Source organism: Pipistrellus hanaki, assembly GCF_964339955.1.
Source record: "Pipistrellus hanaki genome assembly, chromosome: 15".
Taxonomy (NCBI): domain Eukaryota; kingdom Metazoa; phylum Chordata; class Mammalia; order Chiroptera; family Vespertilionidae; genus Pipistrellus; species Pipistrellus hanaki.
In genome coordinates this window covers 45,916,655-45,938,374 of record NC_140517.1, presented here as the reverse complement: position 1 = coordinate 45,938,374, position 21,720 = coordinate 45,916,655, and the positions used below count along the sequence as shown (strand labels likewise).

Below are 21,720 nucleotides of genomic sequence, written 5' to 3'. Positions count from 1 at the left end.
AAGCATGCCGGTAAGATGTAGGGGACAGGCTGCCTCTGGGTTATCAGGCCAAGCTTGTAGGTCCGAGTTCGTATACCCTGGGCAGCAACTGCCAAGCTTCCGTGCATCTCGAGTGCTGAAACAAGCACCACTATGCAAATGCCACCTTGTCTCCTACCCTTCTCAGAGCTGTGAGTCTTTCTAGAGTCCAGGAAGAATGACTGGCTTGCCCTGGCCAGTTTGGCTCAGTGGATGGAGCATCGGCCTATGGACTGAAAGGTCCCAGGTTTGATTCCGATCATGGGCATTATTTTGGTTTCAGGCACATCCCCAGTAGCAGCTGATGGATGTTTCTTTCTCATTCATGTTTCTAATTCTATCCCTCTCCCTTCCTCTCTGCAAAAATCAATATATCTTATACAAAAAAAAAAGGCTGGATTTTCTCTCATGGGACCATCAGACAAGGATTCTCTTCATCATCTTATTTCATTTTTTATCCAGAAATGTGTTGAAATCTCAACTGCTGTGAAATGCGTTTCTTGTCATTAGTAGCAAGACAAACAGTGGAATGACCTGAAGGCCATTTTCCATCCTGGCGGTGTGGGCTTCTGCTCCACCTAATCTCCTCCATGTGTCTTGCTCTCGTTTCACTCCTTCACCCTTTTCCTGCTCTCCAATTCGTATGAGCTTCCCTTTCACACAAAGGTGCAGCTTCCACTGAGAATCAAATGCTTAGGACCCACCGCTTCCCCCCGGGCCAGGGTTATGTGTGGAAGGTTTAAAAAAAGAGGGAGACACACACAGGGATCAAAGACTTTTACGGAGGATTTCCGCATCCCATCTGAAACAGCTCTGGTTATATGCTGGGATATCCCCAGCCTTAGGTCATAAAGTTCAAGTTCTAGGCATGTGCTGGACCACACACCGAAGGAGGGTTAACATGTCAAGTGACATCCTTTCAGGGAAGACATAAGATAAGTGAAGAAACCAGGGTGCCCATTAACAGGAAATTAATTTTATTTTTAAACCCAGAACAAATAAGGAGACTTCTACCATGGACGGCAAACTTAGAGGATGACAGCAACAGGGGGCAGGAACACGTCCAAACAGGCGGCTCTTCACTCAGGGGCAGCCTCCATCAAATACCCATTCTCCGGAGCAAGGTACCCGTCGCCGCCCTCGGACTCCATGTACATGTCTCGGCCGTCACTGCCCAGCCCCTCCAGCCCGTTGTCCTGGCCGCCCCCGCCCCCGCCGCGGGCCTCATCCCGCCCCCGCTCACTGCCTCGCTCCCCCCGCTTGTGCTCGCGGTCGCGGTCCCGGTCCCGGTCTCGGTCCCGGCGCCGATCCCGCTCGCTCCGGTGGCTCCGGCGTCGCTCCCGGTCACGATCCCGGCCCTTCTCCTCGGGACCGTCAGGGCCGTCGGGACCCAGCTCCCCGGGAGGCCCGTCGTCGGGAGGCGCATCGCCAGCCTCGGAGGGCTCCGCCATGTCGCCGCCGCCTCCGCCACCGCGCAGCTCCTCCTTGCGCTCCCGCTCCCGCCGCGCACGCTCCCGGCTGCGGCTGCTCCGACGTTTCCGCTCCCGGTCCTTGTCCTTGCTCCGCTCCCGGGAGCGCCTCCGCTCGTCCTTGTCGCGGCTGCGTGACCGCCGCCGCCGGTCCCGGGAGCGGGAGCGCCGCCGTTCCCGCTCCTTGTCGCGCTCGCGGCTCCGCTCCCTGCGCTCCCGCTCGCGGTCGCGGTCCCGATCCCGGTGGGGAAGCGGGGACGGGCCCGGCCTAGAGGAGGGCAGAGGTGAGTGTCGGAGCCCCCGCAGCCACCCCTCCCAGGAGACCACCTGCCCAATCTCACCTCTCGTCGTAGCGGGAGGTGTCGTCGCGGCCGGAATGCCGGATGTTCACGTCAGCCCCGCCTCTCCTGGTCCCACCGAGGCCGCCGCCTGGAGGTGGGCAGAGGGACAGGTCAGCCTGGGCATGGATGTGGATAAGGATAAGGATCGGAAACGGGACGTATCACAGAGCCAAGGGAAGGACCATCTCTGTTGGTGTCTCTGGGCCAAGTCCCGTGAGGACACTGCTAGGCGTTCTCTTAGAGTGGCCAAGAGCAAGGAGAACGGAGAGAGCGGCACAGGTAAATGCCAGGACTCACCCCTCCAACCAGCACATCAAAACTACAACTAAAACTCACCCCTCCAACCACCACATCAAAACTACAATTAAACTCACAGCAACCATCATTTAGAACCGCCTGAAAGGTGGTTGAATGGCAGTCCTACAACTAGAGAAGTAAAGAAAGTACAAGACTGGTAGGAGGGGCGGAGGCACAGAACTAGCTGGTCCGATACCCACATGTGCCATTTTTTTTTAACTAAGAGGGCTATGTCAGCTGCAGAAGCCCCACACCGGACCCTCAGCGCAGGGTTCCAGAGCTGGGAGAAGTCCCCATAACTTCTGACTGAAAAAACCAGCAGCTATTGTGGCTGAGTGACACAGAAGCTGCTAGAGACCCAGGTGTTCCTCTTAAAGGGCCAGTGCACAAACTTATTCGAAAGCAATCTCTCTGAGACCCAGCACCAGGCAGCTTTGGGGGAGGAACTAGATGATCTGCCATCACCGCAGGGGGTAATCCCAGGGGTCCCTGTTCATGGGCTGGGACCTCCCCATTGCCGAGCTGGCCGGCAGCCACACCCGAGTTTGCATCAGCCTGGTTCACACTGCTCCCAATGCCCTCGGGATCTCCTGAGACCCCGCCAATCCAATCTGCAGCCCCACCACAGCTGTCTGGGGGTGCAGCTGCTTTTCCATATGAATGGTCTGTCTGGGCTCAGGCTTAAACTCTGAAACAAGCAGCTGGCATCAGCATGCCCGAACCTCTCAGTAAAAGGCCGCGCTAGGCACTGTACGAGCCCAATGTAAGTAGCAACCATCCTCAGACCTCTCTGTGGCTCCTGCTGGATGGTCCCAGCATGGCTGACTGCCCCTTCCAGGAGGCCCCGCAGCAAATGCTCAGCGGACAGCTTCAGACCACACGAGATCACATCTCTGCACATCCACAGCGACACAACAACTCAGTGAGCGCCAAAGCCCCACTGAAGCCGGTCCTGTTCCATCCGGGTGTCTCCTGCACACCTGCTCTTCCACTGTAGAAGCAGCTGGTCCTCACAACCAATTGGCCTGGAGCTCAATTCCAGTGATGCCAACAGCAGTCCTTAGCACACAGACTACACAGGGGCACCCGGAGGGCCCAGCTCAGGTGGCCGGAAAGACTGAGCCACTGGGTCTACAGCACGCCTACCCTCCAAGGCCTCGCCACCAATTCCAGGAGACACAGCGGCTCTACATAATACTCAGAAACACACACAGGAAAGCATCCAAACTGCAGACAAAGAAACATGCCACAAACGAAATAAATGGAAGAGAGCTAATTACTGGATATCGAGTTAAAAACCATGGTTATAAAGTTACTCAAGGATCATCATGAGACTTTCAAAATGCTTAATGAGAAAGTCAAAACATGAAAAAGAACCAGTCAGGAATTAAGCACACACTAACTGAAATAAAGAATAATTTGCAGAGATTCAACAGAAGAGATTCCAAGAATCAAACCAACAATTAATTTGGAATATGAGGCACACCCAATTAGAATAGCAAAAAGAATCCAAAAACATGAAGATAGTGTAATGAGCCTCTGGGACAACTTTAAATGTACCAATATTCACATTATGAGGAGCCAGAAGAGCGAGAGCAACATATTGAAAACCTATTTGAAGAAATAGTAACAGCAATGACCTATGAACCAGGAGGTCATGGGTTCAACTCCAGGTCAGGGCACATGCCTGAGTTGCAGGCTTGATCCCCAGTAGGCGGCATGCAGGGACATCAAATCAATGATTCTCTTTCATCACTGATGTTTCTACCTTTCCTTCCTCCTCCCTTACTCTCTGAAATCTATAAAAATGTATTTAAAAAATAATAACATAAGACTTCCCCTGGTGAAAGAAATAGACTGACAAGCATGAAGAATCCCAGTAAGAGGAACCCAGAGAGGCCTACACCAAGACACATCATAATGAAAATGCCAAGGGTTAAGGACAAAGAGAATCTTAAAAGCATTAAGAGAAAAGCAGTTAAGGGAGAGCACATACAACTATCAGCTAATTTCTCAATAGAAATTTGCAGGCCAGAGGGAATGGCAAGAAATATTCTAAGTGATGAATAGCAAGGACCTACAACCAAGATTACCCAGCAAAGCTATCATTCAGAATTAAAGGACAGATAAAGGGCTTCACAGACAAGAAAAAAATAAAGGAGTTCATCAACACAAAACCAGTATTATATGAAACGCTGAAGGGTATTCTTTAAGAAAACGAAAAGGGAGATAAAAAATATAAACAACAAAATTGCAACAAATACAGATCAACAACTGAATCTAAAAGGCAAAATAGATTTTAAAAAAAGCAGCCTAGTTTGTTGTTCTGTATAAAAGTAAAAAAAAAAAAAAAAAAAAAAAAAAAAAAAAAAAAAAAGGCAAAATATTGATATATGAAAAAAATCTAACGAACAAAACAAAACAAACTGTTGAATAAAATAGATCAGAGCATGGAAATATAGAACAGACTGACGAATCTCAGAGGGAAGAGGGGAGGGGGGACAGAAAAAGATTAGCCAAAGATTTTATTTTATTTTATTCTTTTAAAACTTTTTTTATTGACACTGTTACAGACCCCCCCCCCCCCCCAGTCTTCCCCCTTTTGTTTCCCTCCACTCATGCATATATGACTTACTTAAGGACAGACAATAGGTGGTGAAGGCCTGGGGCAGGGCAGGAATCAGGTACAGGGGCAATGGCGCAGTAAGAGGGTAGGGCATCTGTAATACCCACAACAGTAAATATTCTAAGTGATAAATAGCAAGGACCTACAACCAAGATTACTCTCCTCAGTAAAGCTCTCATTTAGAACTGAAGGGCAGCTAAAGGGCTTCACAGGCCCGGTGCAGGAGTGAAGCAGCCTGGAGCTCCACATGCAGAATGACGCAGTAGCGAGGGTGAAAAAGGAGAGAGGCAGCTTGGCCATCAGAGGCATTCCAATAGAGACAAGCAACGGACCAGGCACCTGGTACATCACAAGTTTGGGCAGAATATGCTGGTGTTTTCCATGTTCAGGTCTCAGCCTAGCAGTGGATCACATCATCAATTTAAAAAAAATATATGTTTTATTGATTTTTTTACAGAGAGGGAGAGGGAGAGTTAGAAACGTCGATGAGAGAGAAACATCGACCAGCTGCCTCTTGCACACCCCCTACTGGAGATGTGCCCACAACCAATGTACACGCCCTTGTCCGGAATCGAACCTGGGACCTTTCAGTCCGCAGACTGACGCTCCACCACTGAGCCAAACCGGTTTCGGCTCACACCATCAATTTGATGGGTTACAACCAGTACATATAATCATAAATACACACATACACAAAACAGACTATAGTATAAAGTATTAGTATGCACTGCATACGGAAAAGATAATTACTTCATAATATTTGGGTTGTATGCATATCTGAAAATATATATTTTTACTATTTCAGATACGGAGAGGGAAAGATAGAAACATCAATGATAAGGGAGAATCGTTTATTGGCTGCCACCTGCACATTCCACACTGGGGATCAAGTCTGCAACGTGGGCATGTGCTCTGACCAGGAATCTAACCATGACCTGGTTCATAAGTCAGCACTCAATCACTGAGCTTCACTGGCTGGGCAGGTTTTATACATGTGTAAATACCTATTTACATATGTATACTGGGTCAGGAGATACCAGGTATCACCATCAGAAAGTCTGAATGCCAACCAAACGAAAAGATTCTGGGATTCCACAACAGAAAGTATCAGACTGAAGAATCCACTGCACCCAGAGAAACCAGAGAGCAGGTAAGACCCTGTCCAGTCTACCAAGTTCAGAGTCTCAGCAGATGAGTGGTCTACCCAGCACAGGCAAGTCAAGGGTGAGGACAGCAGACTGGGAGGCAGGAATAAGAGCAGAGGGTAGCCCTAGCTGATATGGCTCAATGGATAGAGCGTCAGCCTGCGGACTGAGGGGTCTCAGGTTCGATTCTGGCCAAGGGCACATGCCGGGATGCAGGCTCAATCCCCAGTGGGGGGTGTGCAGGAGGCAGCCAATGATTCTCTCATCATTGTTTCCTTCCCTGTCTCCCTCTCCCTCTCTCTCTAAAATCAATAATATACATATTTAAAAAGAGCAGAGGGTACTGGACCCACTTGGGGCGTCTACCCAGGAAAGGCCATCTCCTCTGAGAGCTGTCACTCACTCTCGCAGGAATCAACACGCTTAACAGACATGTTTGGATGGCAGACGCTCAGCCCCAGGGCCAGGCCCAATGCTGAGCCAATCAGAGCCACGTACCCCCAAGTGCATCGATTCATTCAGGACTGGGTGTAGAGCAGGGAGCTGTGGAATGCCACACTGGGCCAGTGTGGGGAGACACAGAAAAGACAGGTCTGCATGGACAGCGAACAAGGCGGAAGCCAGCTGCACAGATGCCAGAGGTAGTTCTTTCCAGTTTTAAGGTGTGACTGCCAAGGCCACTGGCGTCATGTCTCTGGGCTCCAAAAGATCCTCAGGATTCTATACTGACAGGCCCCTTCAAATATACTGATAACTGCAAACAAACTGACCTTGGCTGAGAGTGTGAATGACAATTAGAAACAGACAATGAGGGGGACCGAATATAGGAAGCTGTGAGAGCAGGAGCTGTCTATGCATGTCTTGCTCTTGACTAGAGAAGCCTGGTACACAGCTGGCGATCAAATAAGCATGTGCTGAACCAATGAATGGATGAGCAAGAGCAGAGAGCGAGTGGATGAGATGATGACATTTACAAGGCCCACCACATGCCACTTGTCAAGCTGGGCATGTGATACTGACTGAGCTCAGTGAACGCTGAGATTATTAGCATTTCCCAGGATGAGAAAATTGAGACAGGAAGAGGAAAAAGCCACCAGCTAAGAAGTACAAACTGGCATTTGGTCCCAGACGAGCCTCTCCGGGCCAGCACCCCTGTTCCTACTCAGTAACCCAGAAAGAGAACACCAGCAATGTGAGGGTGATAAGAGGATGACGTGGAGAGGGAGGAGGAGGTGAGCAGCCTCAGGGGAACAAGGAGAGGACGGGAAGACAGGAAGCAGAAGAGGGGACAGAAGAAAAAGGAGAGAACGAAGCTGCCAAGCACACAGCCTCCAGAGCCCAGCACGGGCAAATGTGCTCACCCAGCCTCCGGGGCCGCCAGCCCTTCACGGTCCGGCCCCTCTCCACATCCACAAGGACTCTCCTGCCGTCAATCTTCTTGCCGTCTGCGTGCTTGTAAGCGGCTGCAACAGATGTGGGGAGGGGGCGGGGAGGAGACCCCAGAGGGTCCTCTAGTCAGGACAGGGCCCAGCCAGGCAGCAGCCCCATCTGTCCCATCAAGGCACTCACACTCTCACACACGCCCACCAGCCAGCCAGGCAACTGACAGCCAGACCAACCCTCTCCCCCATCAGGGAGGGGCCTGCTCCATCTCACACCTTCCTTATCACCCCCCAATCACCATTGGGGGGGCAAGACCCCCCTCACCCACCACCCCGGGCTTCCACCCCTTTCTGCTCCCGATGACAGAGCAGCCCCCTCTCGCCAAGGTGGCCACAGTCGCTGCAAAGAAACCGAAGGTTAACTTCAGGCTGGACTCGGCCGTGCGGAGGCCTCCGCGCCCCCAGGCATGCACCCTAACACCATGCCGGGGAGGAGGCCCAGAGGCCGCTCTGCACCCCCGTTCACACCGGTTTCTGTTTATTTTTATTTTTCGTGTGGAGGGGTGGTGAGTGTGGAGGGAACGACATCAGAACAGAAATGAACCAGAGGGATGGAGAGACCTTTAGATGGCAGGGAGCAGAGCGCAGGTTACGGTGCTCCCACGGGGCCTGGGGGCCTGGGGGGCCCCGTACAGCAGGCAGGGGGGAGTGGAGGAGGCATGGGAGACGTGCGGTGCTGCCGAACATTCCTGCCTTACCTGAGACGACTGATCTGCCCCCAACCCCAGGCCCCCCCATCTCTCCCTCCACACCCAGGGCCACACACGCTGTAGGCAACCCAGCCTGGGCCTCAGGAAGGATGGGAGTGGAGGGGGAGATGCAGGCAGGCTGATCCCGCTCCTGGGCAGGGCACAGCAAAGGGCAGGCCTGGCCCCCGGCCTGTCTCACACAGGCTGTAGGGAAGGCCAAAAAAGTCCCTTTCCACCCCCAGCCCTGGCCTACCGGGTCACCTCAACCAACCACAATACCCTGCCCCGCCCCAGCCCGCTCCCCCCCAATAACAACCAGAGGAAGAGAAAAAGGTGCCATTTACCGATGCCGGCCTTGCGGGTGTCCAAACCGAGCGGGATGGGGGGGGCCCGGCAACTCCTGGGGGCCTGGCGTGGAGGCGGGCTTCCCGGGGGGGGACACGGGACCGCTTACCTGGAGCCCCCAAGCTTACCTGAGCAAGCGCACCGACCCACCCCACCCCCACAGGGCCAGCTAAAGCTACAGGGCGGGGAAATGGGGGTTCGGGGGAACCACGGAGAGGGAGAACCACATCTCCTGCACCACCTGGCAACAGGCAGAGAAGTGGTGGACCCCAAAAAACCTTAGGGAGGCCTCGAAAGAGGGACACCAGAATTTACATCAAGTCGGGGAGCTGGGAGCCTGGGCCTGTATCTCGCTCACATTTACGAAGAAGGCTGGAGGCGTGGCAGACCCGCCCACCCTCACCTTCCCGTAGTCCATGCTACTAGCCTAGGCACACGGCCCTCCCCCGCAGCACAGGGAGCCATTTCCCATCTGGAACTCAACACTCCCCCAACCTGCTTCAGCCCGACGGCTGGCACAGGGGCAGCCTCGGGTCCAGGAGATGGAGCGCTGCCCATGACCTGAGGAGGGCCAACGTGACCCCTGGGGAGGAGGGTAGTCAGGGAAGGGATTTAAGGACCAGGAACAGTCGAGCAAAGGAACCCTGTTCTAGTTCAGTGTCCCCAACCCCAGAAGAGGCCCAACCCCAAATAACAGCAAGGAAACGTGTGACGTGTGTGCTTCTAGGCTTCTCTCTCTCCCTCTCTTAGGTCTCTAGGCAGTGAGGGTCTGAAGTGAAGTCTACACCACCATCAGCTGTTTGCAGCCTGTCACTCGATCCCTCCCACACCCCAGTCCCTAATTCCATGCACTCTGGAGAACAATGGGGCACACAGCCCCTCGAGGCCTCACCATGAGAAGGCAGACAGGAACGGGGCAGAGCACCCCAAGTCTAACGACCAAAAAGTTTCTGCAGGGCCACAGGGAGGCCCCGCAGAAGGCACAGGGCAGGGCGCGGAGGGGGGAAGGGTTCCGACGGAGCCCTGTCCCCAAGCAGCCCCTCGTCGCTGTTCTCGCCGCCTAGCCGCTGACATCACGAAGCAGGTCAGCCAGTGGTGGGATGGAACCCAGACCGAGAGGCCGCTGCCTTTCCCGTCAGGGTTCCTCCTCCCCTCCTGGATCAGCAAGATCGAGAGCGTGTGGATCGGGGTCAGGAGGGACCAAAGGGCACCCGTCAAGGAGAAGGTTGTGGGTGCAGGGAGCCTGAGGGGGTGGCTGGGGATGGGAGGAGGGATGCCTCGCTGCTCCTAAGCTGCCTGGCTACGCTGGGCTGGTGTGCGGTGCTGAGTGATCTTACCCATATACAAACCCTTATACCAACCATACACTGAGGTGTTGTAAGGGGAGCGTAAGCATCAGCTGCAAGCCAGCTGCGTGGTGGCTGCAGTGACAATAAGAACAGTCAATTAATATGGCGGCCCCTGGACACGCCGCAGCCACGCCCGCCCCCACCCGCCCATCCCTGCCCCTGTGGACGCTGCTGTAGCCTCAGGGGGGCTTTGGACTTGTGGGGGCAGGCGCTGAGCATGCCTACCGGCCCGCTGCCCGCTGAGAAACAGGGTGGGGGCCAGGGTGGGGAGGCGGAGGGCCGGGCAGCCTCGCCCCAGCTCTGCTGGAGGGAAGAAAGGCTGGTTCAAAGGCCAGTCCTCATTCCAACCCGGCTGCCCCATCCAGTGGGGGGACGGGGAGAGGCTTCCCGGAAATCCGGCCCCTCCACCCACCGTCAGCTGGCTCCAACCCCCACCCAGGTCCCTCCTTGCCCGAGGTTCAACGTGTGACACTTACCTCCCCAGGTCCTCACACACACACACACACACACACACACACACATACACACACACTGTGGGGGATTTCTTTTTTAAACACATACATGTATAAAAAAAAAGATATATTAGAGAACAGAGGGAGGAGGAGAAAGGACATTGCTAATGTCAGGTTTGGCAGGATGGGAGTGGGGAACAGACACCGGAAGGGGCTGGGGCAGCAGAGAGAGGGTCAGAGGGCCGGGCTCGAGGGAGGTACTCACAGTGCATGTCTCGCTCATGTTCGTACTCGATGAAGGCGTAGCCTCGGGGCTTTCCTGACCGCTTGCTGTACACCATGTGTATCTGGAGGGCCGGGCGGGCAGGTTATCTCAGGAAAAGGAAAACCTCAGCCCATCAACCACACAGCCCGCGTGTCAGGCCCTGGGTTGGGTGATGCCCAAGACAGATGCCTCAGACCGTCTGTCTTTCAAGATCCCAGAGGGTCTGACCCTCTAACGGTAATGGGCTAAGCAGTTTATGTGCAGGATGACCTCAAACCCTCACTACTTCCCAGAATGTTTAAGTGATGTTGAAATTAAATGAGGAAATTTCAGGGAAACAGAAAGTCTTGCTCTGAAACAGGAGTCGGCATATGTTTCTATGAAGAGCCAGACAGCAGGTATTTCTGGCCCCGAGGGCCACACAGTCTGTGTTACAATGACCCAACTCTGCATTTCAGCAGCAGCAGCAGCAGCAGCGACCGACCACAGTAATGGGGTTGACTGGACACCAACAAACGTTATTTACAGATAGTGAGCTGGCAGTTCACCCGCCCCTGCTCGAAACCAACAAGGAGTCACCATTTCTTAAAAGGTGCTTCCGCTACAAAGTCAGTGTGTGGATTGGGAGCCAGCCTTCCCCTCCCTCCACACTCCCCACTTAACCCTTTGCACTCCGAACCATTCTGGACATTGGCTACCAGCTACTCGACGCTACTTTGCGAAACGTGCGTTGAATTAACTCAATTCCCCGTAATCACTAATAAACTGCAATGTCCCCTGAGAGGGGACAGCGGAGTGCAAAGGGTTAAATGCCCAGCCCCAGTCCACTCACTCTTTTGATGGGTCCATATACTTCAAATTCCCTCCGGAGCTTGGATTCCGTCGTGTCATAGTTCTACAGGGAGAGAGGTGCAGGGTTAAGTGGGAGGAGTGAGCCATCTCAAAGCTGAGCCCTTAGAGCAGGGGTCCTCAAACTTTTTAAAGTGGGGGCCAGATCACGGTCCCTCAGAGAGCTGGAGGGCCGGACTATATGAACTACTAATTCCTACTGTAACACCTTGGCTGCGCTCACTGCCCAAAAAACCTGGCGGGCCGGATCAGACTCCCCTGGGGGCTGCATGTGGCCCGCGGGCCGTAGTTTGAAGACCCCTGCCTTAGAGCATCCCTGGGACTGGCCTCTGCCTCTGTCCCAGCCCAGCTCCCAGCAGCCGGACTCCAGACTCCTCTGGGCGCCAGGCCTCAGACTCACCACTCTGGCCACAAAGAGCGTCTTGAAGGCGTCACCCTGAGCATTGGGATCGTTGTGAGGGTCCCCTGCACGAGAAGATGAGGTGTCAGTGGAAGACAGAGACAGACAGACGGACAGAGGCCATTACGGAAGACAGCTGGTGACCTGGAGACCTGGTTCCCCGGAGGCACAGCAGCCTTCACAAGGTGGCTGGTGTAAGCTGATGTGGGAGGGAAAAGAGGGACTCCAAGCTTCTCCTAACAGATGGGGCCAGCCTGCCACTTCTACAAACCCTAAGGCCCTGTCCCTCTCAGCTGTACCTCAACTTGATTGGGCATCTATCTCTGAGGAGGCAGCCTGAGAGCCCTGGAGGAGCCGTGTTCCCTCACCAATAGGGCCACACTGCCCTCCTCTGGCACAGCCCGAAACTGCAGCCCGAAGGGAGACCGGAGATCAAGCAACCCTCTTTGGCCGAGAGTGGGCGTTTAGGAACATGCAAGCCTCGGGGAAGAACCAGGGAAGAACCGAGGGCTGCAATCAGAGCTCACAGGAGGTTAATCTGATTCTTTCTCCCTGCCTTACTACCGCAAGGCCGCTGAGGAACAACTATCTCCACAGACAAGAGCCAGACTATTACAAAATCAATGGCATAGACCAGTTTGCCGCTCTGTTGACTAATGAATTTGCTGACCACTGTGTAAGGCATTAGCCTTACCCAGAAGTTCTGACTTCAGGTTAAATACGTTAGTACATTACTGTTTTATTTTTAAAGCTTTTTAAAATACATATATATATATATATATATATATATATATATATATATATATAATTGATTTTTTACAAAGAGGAAGGGAGAGAAATAGAGAGCTAGAAACATCAAAGAGATCAAAAAAACATCAAACATGCCCTTGACCGAAATCGAACCTGGGACCTTTCAGTACGCAGGCCAACGTTCTATCCACTGAGCCAAACCGGTTTCAGTACATTATTAAAATGTTTTTTAAACGAAACCGGTTTGGCTCAGTGGATAGAGCGTTGGTCTGCGGATTGAAGGGTCCCAGGTTCGATCCGATCAAGGGCATGTGCACTGGTTGCAGGCACATCCCCAGTGGGAGTTTGCAGGAGGTGGCTGGTCGATGTTTCTCTCTCATTAATGTTTCTAACTCTCTATCCCTCTCCCTTCCTCTCTGTAAAAAATCAATGAAATATATTCTTTTAAATGTTTTGTGTTTTTTCCTAGCAGTGGTTGGCAAACTCATTAGTCAACAGAGTGGCAAACGGTGGCTCACGAGCCAGTTTGCCAACCACTGGCACAGGCCACTCTGACGGGCCAAGCCTGGGAAGAAGTCCTTCCACCAGGTACGGCAGCCTCGGCACACACAATGGCCACGGACTCCTGCCAAGGCCCCACAGCACCCTGCCCATTGCACAGACAGCGGTTCTTCTACACACAGTGCTACTAACGGGACTTCCACATTCTGGGAGAAAATGAGAAAAGGAATACTCATACTAAATGCATAATATGGGATACTGTGCTAGACAGCTGATAAGCCCTGAGGCATGTCAGAGCAGGAGCAGCAGAGACCACGCCTGACTCTACACCCTAACCTGATTGCACAGCCAGATGTCCTGACCAGCAGGCCCCCATTGAACCCCAGGCACTGGCTTCTCAGGAAGGCAGTTTGTGTTACAAGAAGCCAGAACAGTCAAAGATCCGTGTCCTGTGAGAGGGGAACACAAACTAAGTTCCAGGTGACTTTAGAAAATTTCTTTTTTTATTGATGTTTTTAGAAAGAGAGGGAAAGGGAGAAACATTGATGGCTGCCTCTTGCACACCCTCCACTGGGGTTCAAGTCCACAGATATACCACTTTAGTTTCTAATAAGGACCTTTTAAAAACTATAACCAACCCTAGCTGGTTATAGGCCTGTGGACTGAAGGTTCTGAGGTTTGATTCTGGTCAGGGCACATGTCTGGGTTGCAGGGTCGATCCCCAGTGTGGGGAGTGCAGGAGGCAGCAGATCGATGATTCTCTCTCATCACTGATGTTTCTATCTCCCTCTCCCTTCCTCTCTGAAATCAATAAAAGTATATATATATACTTTTATTTTAATTATGTTTTTATTCATTTCAGAGAGGAAGGGAGAGAGAGAGAGAAACATCGATGATGAGAGAGAATCATCGATCAGCTGCCTCTTGCATGTCTCCCATGCAAGAAAGGGTTGAGCCTGAACTGCAGGCATGTGCCCTGACCAGGAATAGAACCGTGACCTCCTGGTTCATAGGTTGATGCTCAACCCCTGAGCCACACTGGCCGGGTTATAAGGATACTTTTTATTTTTTTATTTTGGTATCACATAATTGTCCTCATCCTCCCATTCCCACCCCAAACCCCTCCCCACATACGCCCCCACCCCCTTGTTGTCCATGGCCATTGGCTAGGCCCATCTGCATGCACACAAGTCCTTTGGCTGATCTCTCCCCCTTACCCCCACCCTCCCCTCCCTTCCCTCTGAGGTTTGACAGTCTGATCGCTGCTTCTCTTTCTTTGGGTCTGTTTTTGTTCATCAGTTTACGTTGTTCATTATTTCCTCAAGATGTGTGAGATCATGTGATCCAGGAAATAAAAGTATATTTTTAAACAAAAAACTGGACAGCAACAACTGTTGTCCTGCAAAATTGGATGGCCGTGTCCCAGGAAAGAAAACACCCCAAAACGGCCAGGTTGGTGAGAGGGGGATCCCGGACCCTGTGCCCAGGATGCCTTTGGGCAGAGAGAAGGCAGCCGCAGGGAGTCAGGGCTGAGTCAGGTAGACCCAAGTCTTTGAAGGTCAGACATGTGCAGAAGCTCCCTGAGGACCCTCCCAGGAAGAAGGCTGGGGTGAAGTGGTCCCCCAAAGCCTCACTAGGAGGCGGCACTCGCTGTCACAAAGGGCCATCCCAAGTTGTGAAATCTGGTAAACGGCTCTTCTCCCCCAAAGCTCCCATTCCAGTACCTGGAAGGGATGGAACATCCAGCCCAAGGGTCAGGGCGCTCAGGTGGAGCCAGGACTATGTCACCAGCCAGGCCCTCACTCCTCAGCCCGAGACCCAGCTGGACTGTGGCAGCCCCTCCAATGCGCAGCCGAGGCACCCGCTCTCCCTTCCTGCCAGCCCTCCTCCCCTCTCCCGCTTAGGGACCACAGTGAGCATAGTGCCTGACAGCGGGGGGCTAAGACGTGAACCAACAGCCCTACTTTCCCCAAACAGGTTCTCAGGGTTGACCTTTGAAGAGGAGATGTGGGAGAAGGAAAGAGGCTTACACATTTTTAGCTCTGTCTCCACTTCCTGCTGTCGCCGCTCAATCTTTTCTCGTCTCTGCCAGGAGAAAGGTGGAAATTAAATGCAGACAAAAGTGCCCTCGTGTCAAGGACTGCCCGGAGAAAGGGACACAAAAGGCAGGGCCAGGAGGCGGTTACATACCTTCCTCTCCATGCGCTCCTCCCGCGTTTCTGCGCGTGTCGGCGGAGGGGCATCGCGAGGGTCCTGGGGACGAGAAGAGAGGTGACAGGTGGGAGGGACTGCGGGAAATGGCAAAGCAGTAAGAGCATCTCGGCCACACATACAAGCAAGCAAACAGGGACAGTTGGCAGGCCAGTGGAGGCAGGGGAGTGGCACCACTGCCATTGGCAAACTGTTCCCGGTCTGTGTTAAGAGAAGCACAGAAATCAGCGGGGACCGGTTTGGCTCAGTGGATAGAGCGTCAGCCTGCGGACAGAAAGGTCCCGGGTTCGATCCGGGCAAGGGCATGTACCTTGGTTTCGGGCACATCCCCAGTGGGGGATGTGCAAGAGGCAGCCGATCGATGATTCTCTCTCATTCTCATTGATGTTTCTAACTCTCTATCCCTCTCTCTTTCTCTCTGTGAAAAATCAATAAAATATATATATTTTTTTTTAAAAAGAGAGAGAAGCACAGAAATCAGAAGTAGTGTTCACAGGTCTACAGCAATCTGACAGGGGAGCGTTTTTTTTTACCTATACAATAATAAAAAATTCTCTTCTTCTATTTCGTAGTCTTTTATTTTGTTTACTTATTTTGGGGGAGAGGGAGGGCATCGATTTGCTGTTCCACCCATTCCACATCCATTGGCTGATTTCTGTAAGTGCCCTGACAGGGGATGGAACCCGAAACCCTGGCACATCAGGAAGATGCTCCAACGAAGCTCCCCAGCCAGGGCCATATGCCTTCTTTTGAAATGCTAGGAAACAGCCGGGACCGGTTTGGCTCAGTGGATAGAGCGTTGGCTTGGGGATTAAAGGGCCCCGGGTTCGATTCCGGTCAAGGGCATGTACCTTGGTTGCGGGCATATTCCCAGTAGGGGGTGTGCAAGAGGCAGCTGATCGATGACTCTCTCTCATCGATGTTTCTGACTCTCTATCTCTCTCCCTTCCTCTCTATAAAAACCAATAAAATATATTTTAAAAAATAATAAAAATAATAAAATAAAATGCTAGGAAACACTAAGAAACAATGTTTCTGCATGGACCAAAAGCATCCAGACTGAAACTGGGACCAGGCCCGAAGCCAAAGGCCCCGCCAGTACAGTGCTCAGAAGCAGACAACTGCACACCCCTGGGGCCAGCAGGTCTCACCCCCTCATTAAATATAACTGGCGCGTAACCGCATCACCAGAGGGTGCCGCTGGACTGCAGCCATTAAAGTAGCTTAACTGGCTAATAACATTCCCCGTGTCCGGTTCACCGAGGGCGGCAAACCCCACGATAGAGCCAATCTTCTGTTCTCTCTCCGCTAACAAGCTCTGCCACTTTCTCCGCCTCCCGCCGCCCTCTCCCCCTCCCTGCCAGAATCTTCCTCTCCAACTTCTGGCTTCCTGCCACATTGCTCAGGTGTGCTCTGATGCACCTGAAGAGCGGATGCTATTACCCCAATTTTACAAAAGAAAGAGACCAGGAATCTAGGCTGTGTTTGTGTTTATCCTGAAGGTGCAGAGCAGTAAGTTTCAAGCCCACGGTCTTAAGCTCTCCACCACACGGCGCCAACCCTTCGCGCCTGTCAAAAACGGTAAAAACAAACACGGACACTTGCTGACTGCCAAGCCTTGTAGCACACATTTTGCAGTTAACTGCCCATCAATATTCCAAAAAAAGTAACAATAACCCTTTGCTGAAAATGAAAACACACTACGAGGATGCATCACCTGCCCAATGTCACTCAGCTGCCAAGGACCACCGACTCCAAAGCCTGGACATCCAACTGCCAGTGACTGCATTTTCACAAAACCCCAAGGGGTATATTACCAACCCCATTGAGACAAGGAAGTTGGCCCAGCCAGTGTGGCTCAGTGGTTGAGCACTGACCTTTGAACCAGGAGGGCGCAATTCAATTCCTGGTCAGGGCACATGCCCAGGCTGTGGCTCAGTCGTTAAGGAGGGGGCATGAGGAGACAGCCGATCAATGATTCTCTCATCACTGATGTCCCTCTCTCTCTCCCTTCCTCTCCGCAATCAATAAAAAATTGAGTATCAGAATAAATCCACATGGGTAGCAAATGGCCAGAGACTGGGCTCCCACATCCCAGACCCCCCACCCCAACCCCCAGAACCCAAAACTCACCTCAAATTCTCGGATGTAGGGCGCAATGCCACAGTAAGGCTGATTGTGGTGCTTTTCATGTGGCAGCTTCTCCAGGGGCGGCAGGTACGGGATGGGGTCCCGGGGGGCAAAGAGGGCCAGGAGGTTGGGCGGCAGGAACTGAGTCATCTTGCCAAGTCTGCCGGCGAAAGCGGACCGGCCTCCGGGTTAGGGTGGGCCCCGGGGGCTGAAGCGAACCCCTCCCAGGCCTCACCCCCGAGAACAGAGGGAAGTGGGGGCAAGATCTCGGCACGAAAATCGCTTCTGTCAGGGCACTGAGCGACCCTATGCCACAGAGAAGAGAAAATAAATGGAAAGGAGAAGGCAAGTTCTTGGAAGAGGGCTGTGTGAGGGCACAGCAAGCCCGGGAGGGAAACAAAAACCGAAAAAGGGTTTTTCTAAGCAGTGAGTCTCCGAGTCCCCGAGTAGGGAGCTGTGGGGTTTCCTGGAGGCTATGGAGGAAGCCAGGGACCGGAGGAGGGAGGCTGGGCAGGGCGGCCGGGGTCCCGTACCTCAGCGGACGTGCAGGGGTCGCGGGAAACCTCCGGTAACCGGAGAGGGTCCGTCCTTAGCGAAGCCCTCGAGCCGGGGCTTGTGGGTAATGGGCCCAAGCCCCCCACAGGCGAACGGGATTGTGGGTAAGGGTCCGGGACACCGCGGAGACAGAGAAGGAAAAAAAAAAAAAGGCAACACACCGCAAGGGCCTGTGGGTAAGGGGCCGCGGGAGGGCTGCGGGGAGAGGGCCTGAGCGCCCAGAGGACGCTGGGTAAGGGGTGCAGAAAGGTGGCTGTGGCGGCGGCGGGGGAGGAGGCCCGGCCGCGGGGAAAGGACCCAGACCCCACCCGCAGGGGCTTTTGGGGTAGCAGCCCCGCACCCGGGGAAGGCCCCTCAGGCACACTCACCCGCCGCGCGGCGCCCTCCTCGACCCGGCGACGGTCCGGGGGCTCGCGGCGGCTGCGGCGGCCCCTCAGCAATAGGGACTATGGCTCCGGCTTCGACCCCAGCGGCGTCCGCGTCCGGCTGCCTCCGTCGCCCGCCAAGCGCGCGCACCAGACCGCTGCTGAGGAGCCCGCGCGGCCTCGGCTCGCGGCGGCGCAGGATGTGGGGCCGGCCCCGAATCCCTCCGCCGCCGCGCTGCGCACGCGCCGCTCCAGGCGCGAGCCGCCCACACGCGTCGGGATCCGGCTCCGCCGCGGGTCTGCGCAAGCGCGAGGCCTCGGCCCCGCCTCCGGGCGCCTCACGCTCCCTCGCCGCGGCCGGCTGGAGCTCGCAGTGCGCACGCGCGGCCGCACCGAGCCCTCGCTCCGGCGCCTGGAGATTTGGACTCCAACCGCTTCTCTCCGCGAGACTCTTCTCGATGCCCCGCCCCTTTCCCTAACACACTTCCCGGATCTTGCGCGCATGCGGCAGTCGTCGGTGTACTTGAAAGTACCCCTCCGCCTGCTGACAAAGAGTCCCTATGCGACTAGTGTGGCCATTGGGGCGTCTCGTCTATGAAATCAGTCACTGCTCACTGAGCGCCTCCTGCGTGCTAGGCGCTGTTTGGCCTCTAGGAATATGGCACGCGACTAAAGGAAACTGTTGGAGCTGACATTGTATGAGGGAGGGACCATAAAAGTGTTAAAAAGAATAAACATAATTTCTGATAGTGGCATGCGCGATAAAGAGAAATAGAACAGAGTAAGGGGCTTGGCAGTGAAAGCGGATCTGTTTTAGAAAGGGCGTTCATGGGAGGTTTTCTGAAGAAGTGACATTTGAGCCAAGGCCCTGGGGAAGGGAGGTCTGCGAGGGGTTAACAGCAGGTGCAAAGGCCCCGATTTAGGGGAGGGGGTGGGGGCCCTGGAATCCCGCTGTTGACCGTGAGGTCAGAGAGCTGGCAGCCATGTCTCTTAGAACACTGGAGACCTGTTAAATATTGTATTTAAATAATGTATTGACACTTTATTGGATAGATTGAATTGAAAATTTTTTTAATTTAAATGACTAATTTCATATTTCAGGAAACGTACTCTAAGAGCACAGGGCGCATGCGCGCTGCGCGGCCGGAGGAGAGGCGGGGGGGGGGGGGGGGGGGGGTTCTGGGCGGCCTCTTGGCCTCTGTGCCTTGGGGACACCGCGCGGGCCACCGGCACCATGAAGATTTGGACTTCGAAGCGCGTCTTTGACCACCCATGGGAAACTGTTACAATAGCCGCAATGCAAAAATATCCAAACCCGCCGAAACCGATTTGGCTCAGCCTGCGGACTGAAGGGTCCCGGGTTCGATTCAGGTCAAGGGCATGTCCCTTGGTTGTGGGCACATCCCCAGTAGGGGGTGTGCAGGAGGCAGATGATGGATGTTCCTCTGTTAGAGTTTGTTCCATGACTCCTATGCTGTCTGTAAAACGGTCATTGAGTCTGAAGGTTTGGAGAGGCTGGTCATTGAGTCTGGAGGTTTGGAGAGGCTGGTCATTGAGTCTGGAGGTTTGGAGAGGCTGGTCATTGAGTCTGGAGGTTTGGAGAGGCTGGTCATTGAGTCTGGAGGTTTGGAGAGGCTGGTCATTGAGAATGGAGGTTTGGAGAGGCTGGTCATTGAGTCTGGAGGTTTGGAGAGGCTGGTCATTGAGTCTGGAGGTTTGGAGAGGCTGGTCATTGAGTCTGGAGGTTTGGAGAGGCTGGTCATTGAGTCTGGAGGTTTGGAGAGGCTGGTCATTGAGTCTGGAGGTTTGGAGAGGCTGGTCATTGAGAATGGAGGTTTGGAGAGGCTGGTCATTGAGTCTGGAGGTTTGGAGAGGCTGGTCATTGAGTCTGGAGGTTTGGAGAGGCTGGTCATTGAGTCTGGAGGTTTGGAGAGGCTGAAGTTAAGAATTTGGGACGATACCATGAAATTCATATTGAATCGCATCTGGAGGTGCACAATGTCAGATGGTCCCCCCGTGAGGACGCTGAGCGTGGTGACCTGGTCAGGGACCGGAGGGCAGATCCCTCCTTGTGAAGGAGCCTTTTCCCCGTGGCCATCTCAGAAGTGAGACCTTGCCACCTTGCACACCTTCTGTTCCGCAACTATTATTGTAGCAGTCACTGCTGATCCTTGCCTGGATCAGGTGTTACAAGCGGTGAAGGAAGGTTTTTTTTTTTTTTTTTACAGAGAGGAGCAGAGAAGGATAGAGAGCTAGAAATGTCGATGAGAGAGAAACATCGACCAGCTGCCTCTTGCACACCCCCTACCAGGGATGTGCCCGCAACCCATGTACATGCCCTTGACCAGAATCGAACCTGGGACCCTTCAGTCCGCAGACCGACGCTCTACCACTGAGCCAAACCGGTTTCGGCAAGATTTATTTTTTTTTAATGAAGTAGGAAGTAACATGTTTTGACCAGACAAGGGACATACCTAATTTACTTTTTAAAAAAGTATATTTTATTGCTGAAACCGGTTTGGCTCAGTGGATAGAGCGCCGGCCTGCGGACTGAAGGGTCCCAGGTTTGATTCCGGTCAAGGGCATGTACCTTGGTTATGGGCACATCCCCAGTGTGGGGGGGGGGGGTGCAGGAGACAGCTGATCGATGTTTCTCTCTCATTGATGTTTCTGACTATCCCTCTCCCTTCCTCTTTGTGGAAAATCAATAAAATATGTTTTAAAAAAAACAACAAAATGTAAACAGGTTTCTACACCAGCTTTATTCATAACAACCACAAATGAAATGTAACTTAACGTCCTTCATACAGTGAATGGGTACATTGATGGGCATACAGCCATGCCTGGGAATGAGAGTTAAGAAAGAGCTACTGATGCATACCACAGGAGTGAGTCCTCAGGGAAAGAAGCCCAATCAAGGGCTACATACTTGTGATTTCATTTATTTGACATTCTGAAACACACACACACACCGGACAGGGACAGAGGGGGAGAAAACAGAGTAGTTTCCTAGAGCTGGAGGAGGGGGCATTGGCTGCAAAGGAGGAAAGTTTGGGGAGTGGTAAAATGGTTGTCTGTTTTGATTGTGGCACAGTCACACGAGTCTATTCATTTGCCAAGACTCACGAAGTGTGGGCTAGAAAGGTTAGATTTACTGCATGTAAGTTAACCTCCATAAGCTTGACTGAGCACAAAAAGATGGCTCTCTCAATCATTCATTAATTCCAAGTGGAATTATAATAACTACAGTGGAGAAACTACAGTGGAAAATAATAACTACAGTGGAGAAACCTAGCAGACATTAGCTGGGTTTCTAAGCAAGTCGTCAAACTGAAGTCACCTGTGATAAGACATATCAACCTCTTGCACCCTATATCTATATCTATATCTATCTATCTATCATCTATCTATCTATAAGGATAATATACAAAGTGCCCTCTTGGGAGTTCAATCACTAGCTATGACATGCGCTGACCACCAGGGGGCAGCACAGACTATGGCAGGCAACCAAAGGCGGCCTG

The 21,720-nt window shown here is 53.1% G+C and overlaps 1 protein-coding gene across 1 annotated transcript; it reads right to left on the bottom strand.

Annotated features, from left to right (window-relative positions):
- Positions 1-972: 972 nt before the first annotated feature.
- SNRNP70 (small nuclear ribonucleoprotein U1 subunit 70) lies at positions 973-18,437 on the bottom strand. The gene is made up of 10 exons (XM_084861417.1): positions 18,203-18,437; positions 17,283-17,439; positions 15,129-15,191; positions 14,969-15,023; positions 11,688-11,752; positions 11,271-11,333; positions 10,439-10,520; positions 7,258-7,359; positions 1,829-1,916; positions 973-1,755 (listed from the first exon to the last, which is right to left on the bottom strand). Exons 2-10 carry the CDS (start codon positions 17,427-17,429, stop codon positions 1,098-1,100), a joined length of 1,323 nt encoding a protein of 440 aa, XP_084717543.1. The 5' UTR covers positions 17,430-17,439; positions 18,203-18,437; the 3' UTR covers positions 973-1,097.
- Positions 18,438-21,720: the final 3,283 nt, after the last annotated feature.

Bases quoted from the DNA above. Each gene is read 5' to 3' on its own strand.
- SNRNP70 (XM_084861417.1), bottom strand. From the start codon at position 17,429: ATGACTCAGTTCCTGCCGCCCAACCTCCTGGCCCTCTTTGCCCCCCGG. The intron at 7,360-10,438 runs GTGAGTACCTCC...CATCTGTTGCAG, and splicing joins ACATGAGCGAGACATGCACT to CCGCTTACAAGCACGCAGAC. The intron at 1,917-7,257 runs GTGAGCACATTT...GCCCACCTCCAG, and splicing joins CTGGCGGCCCCGGAGGCTGG to GCGGCGGCCTCGGTGGGACC.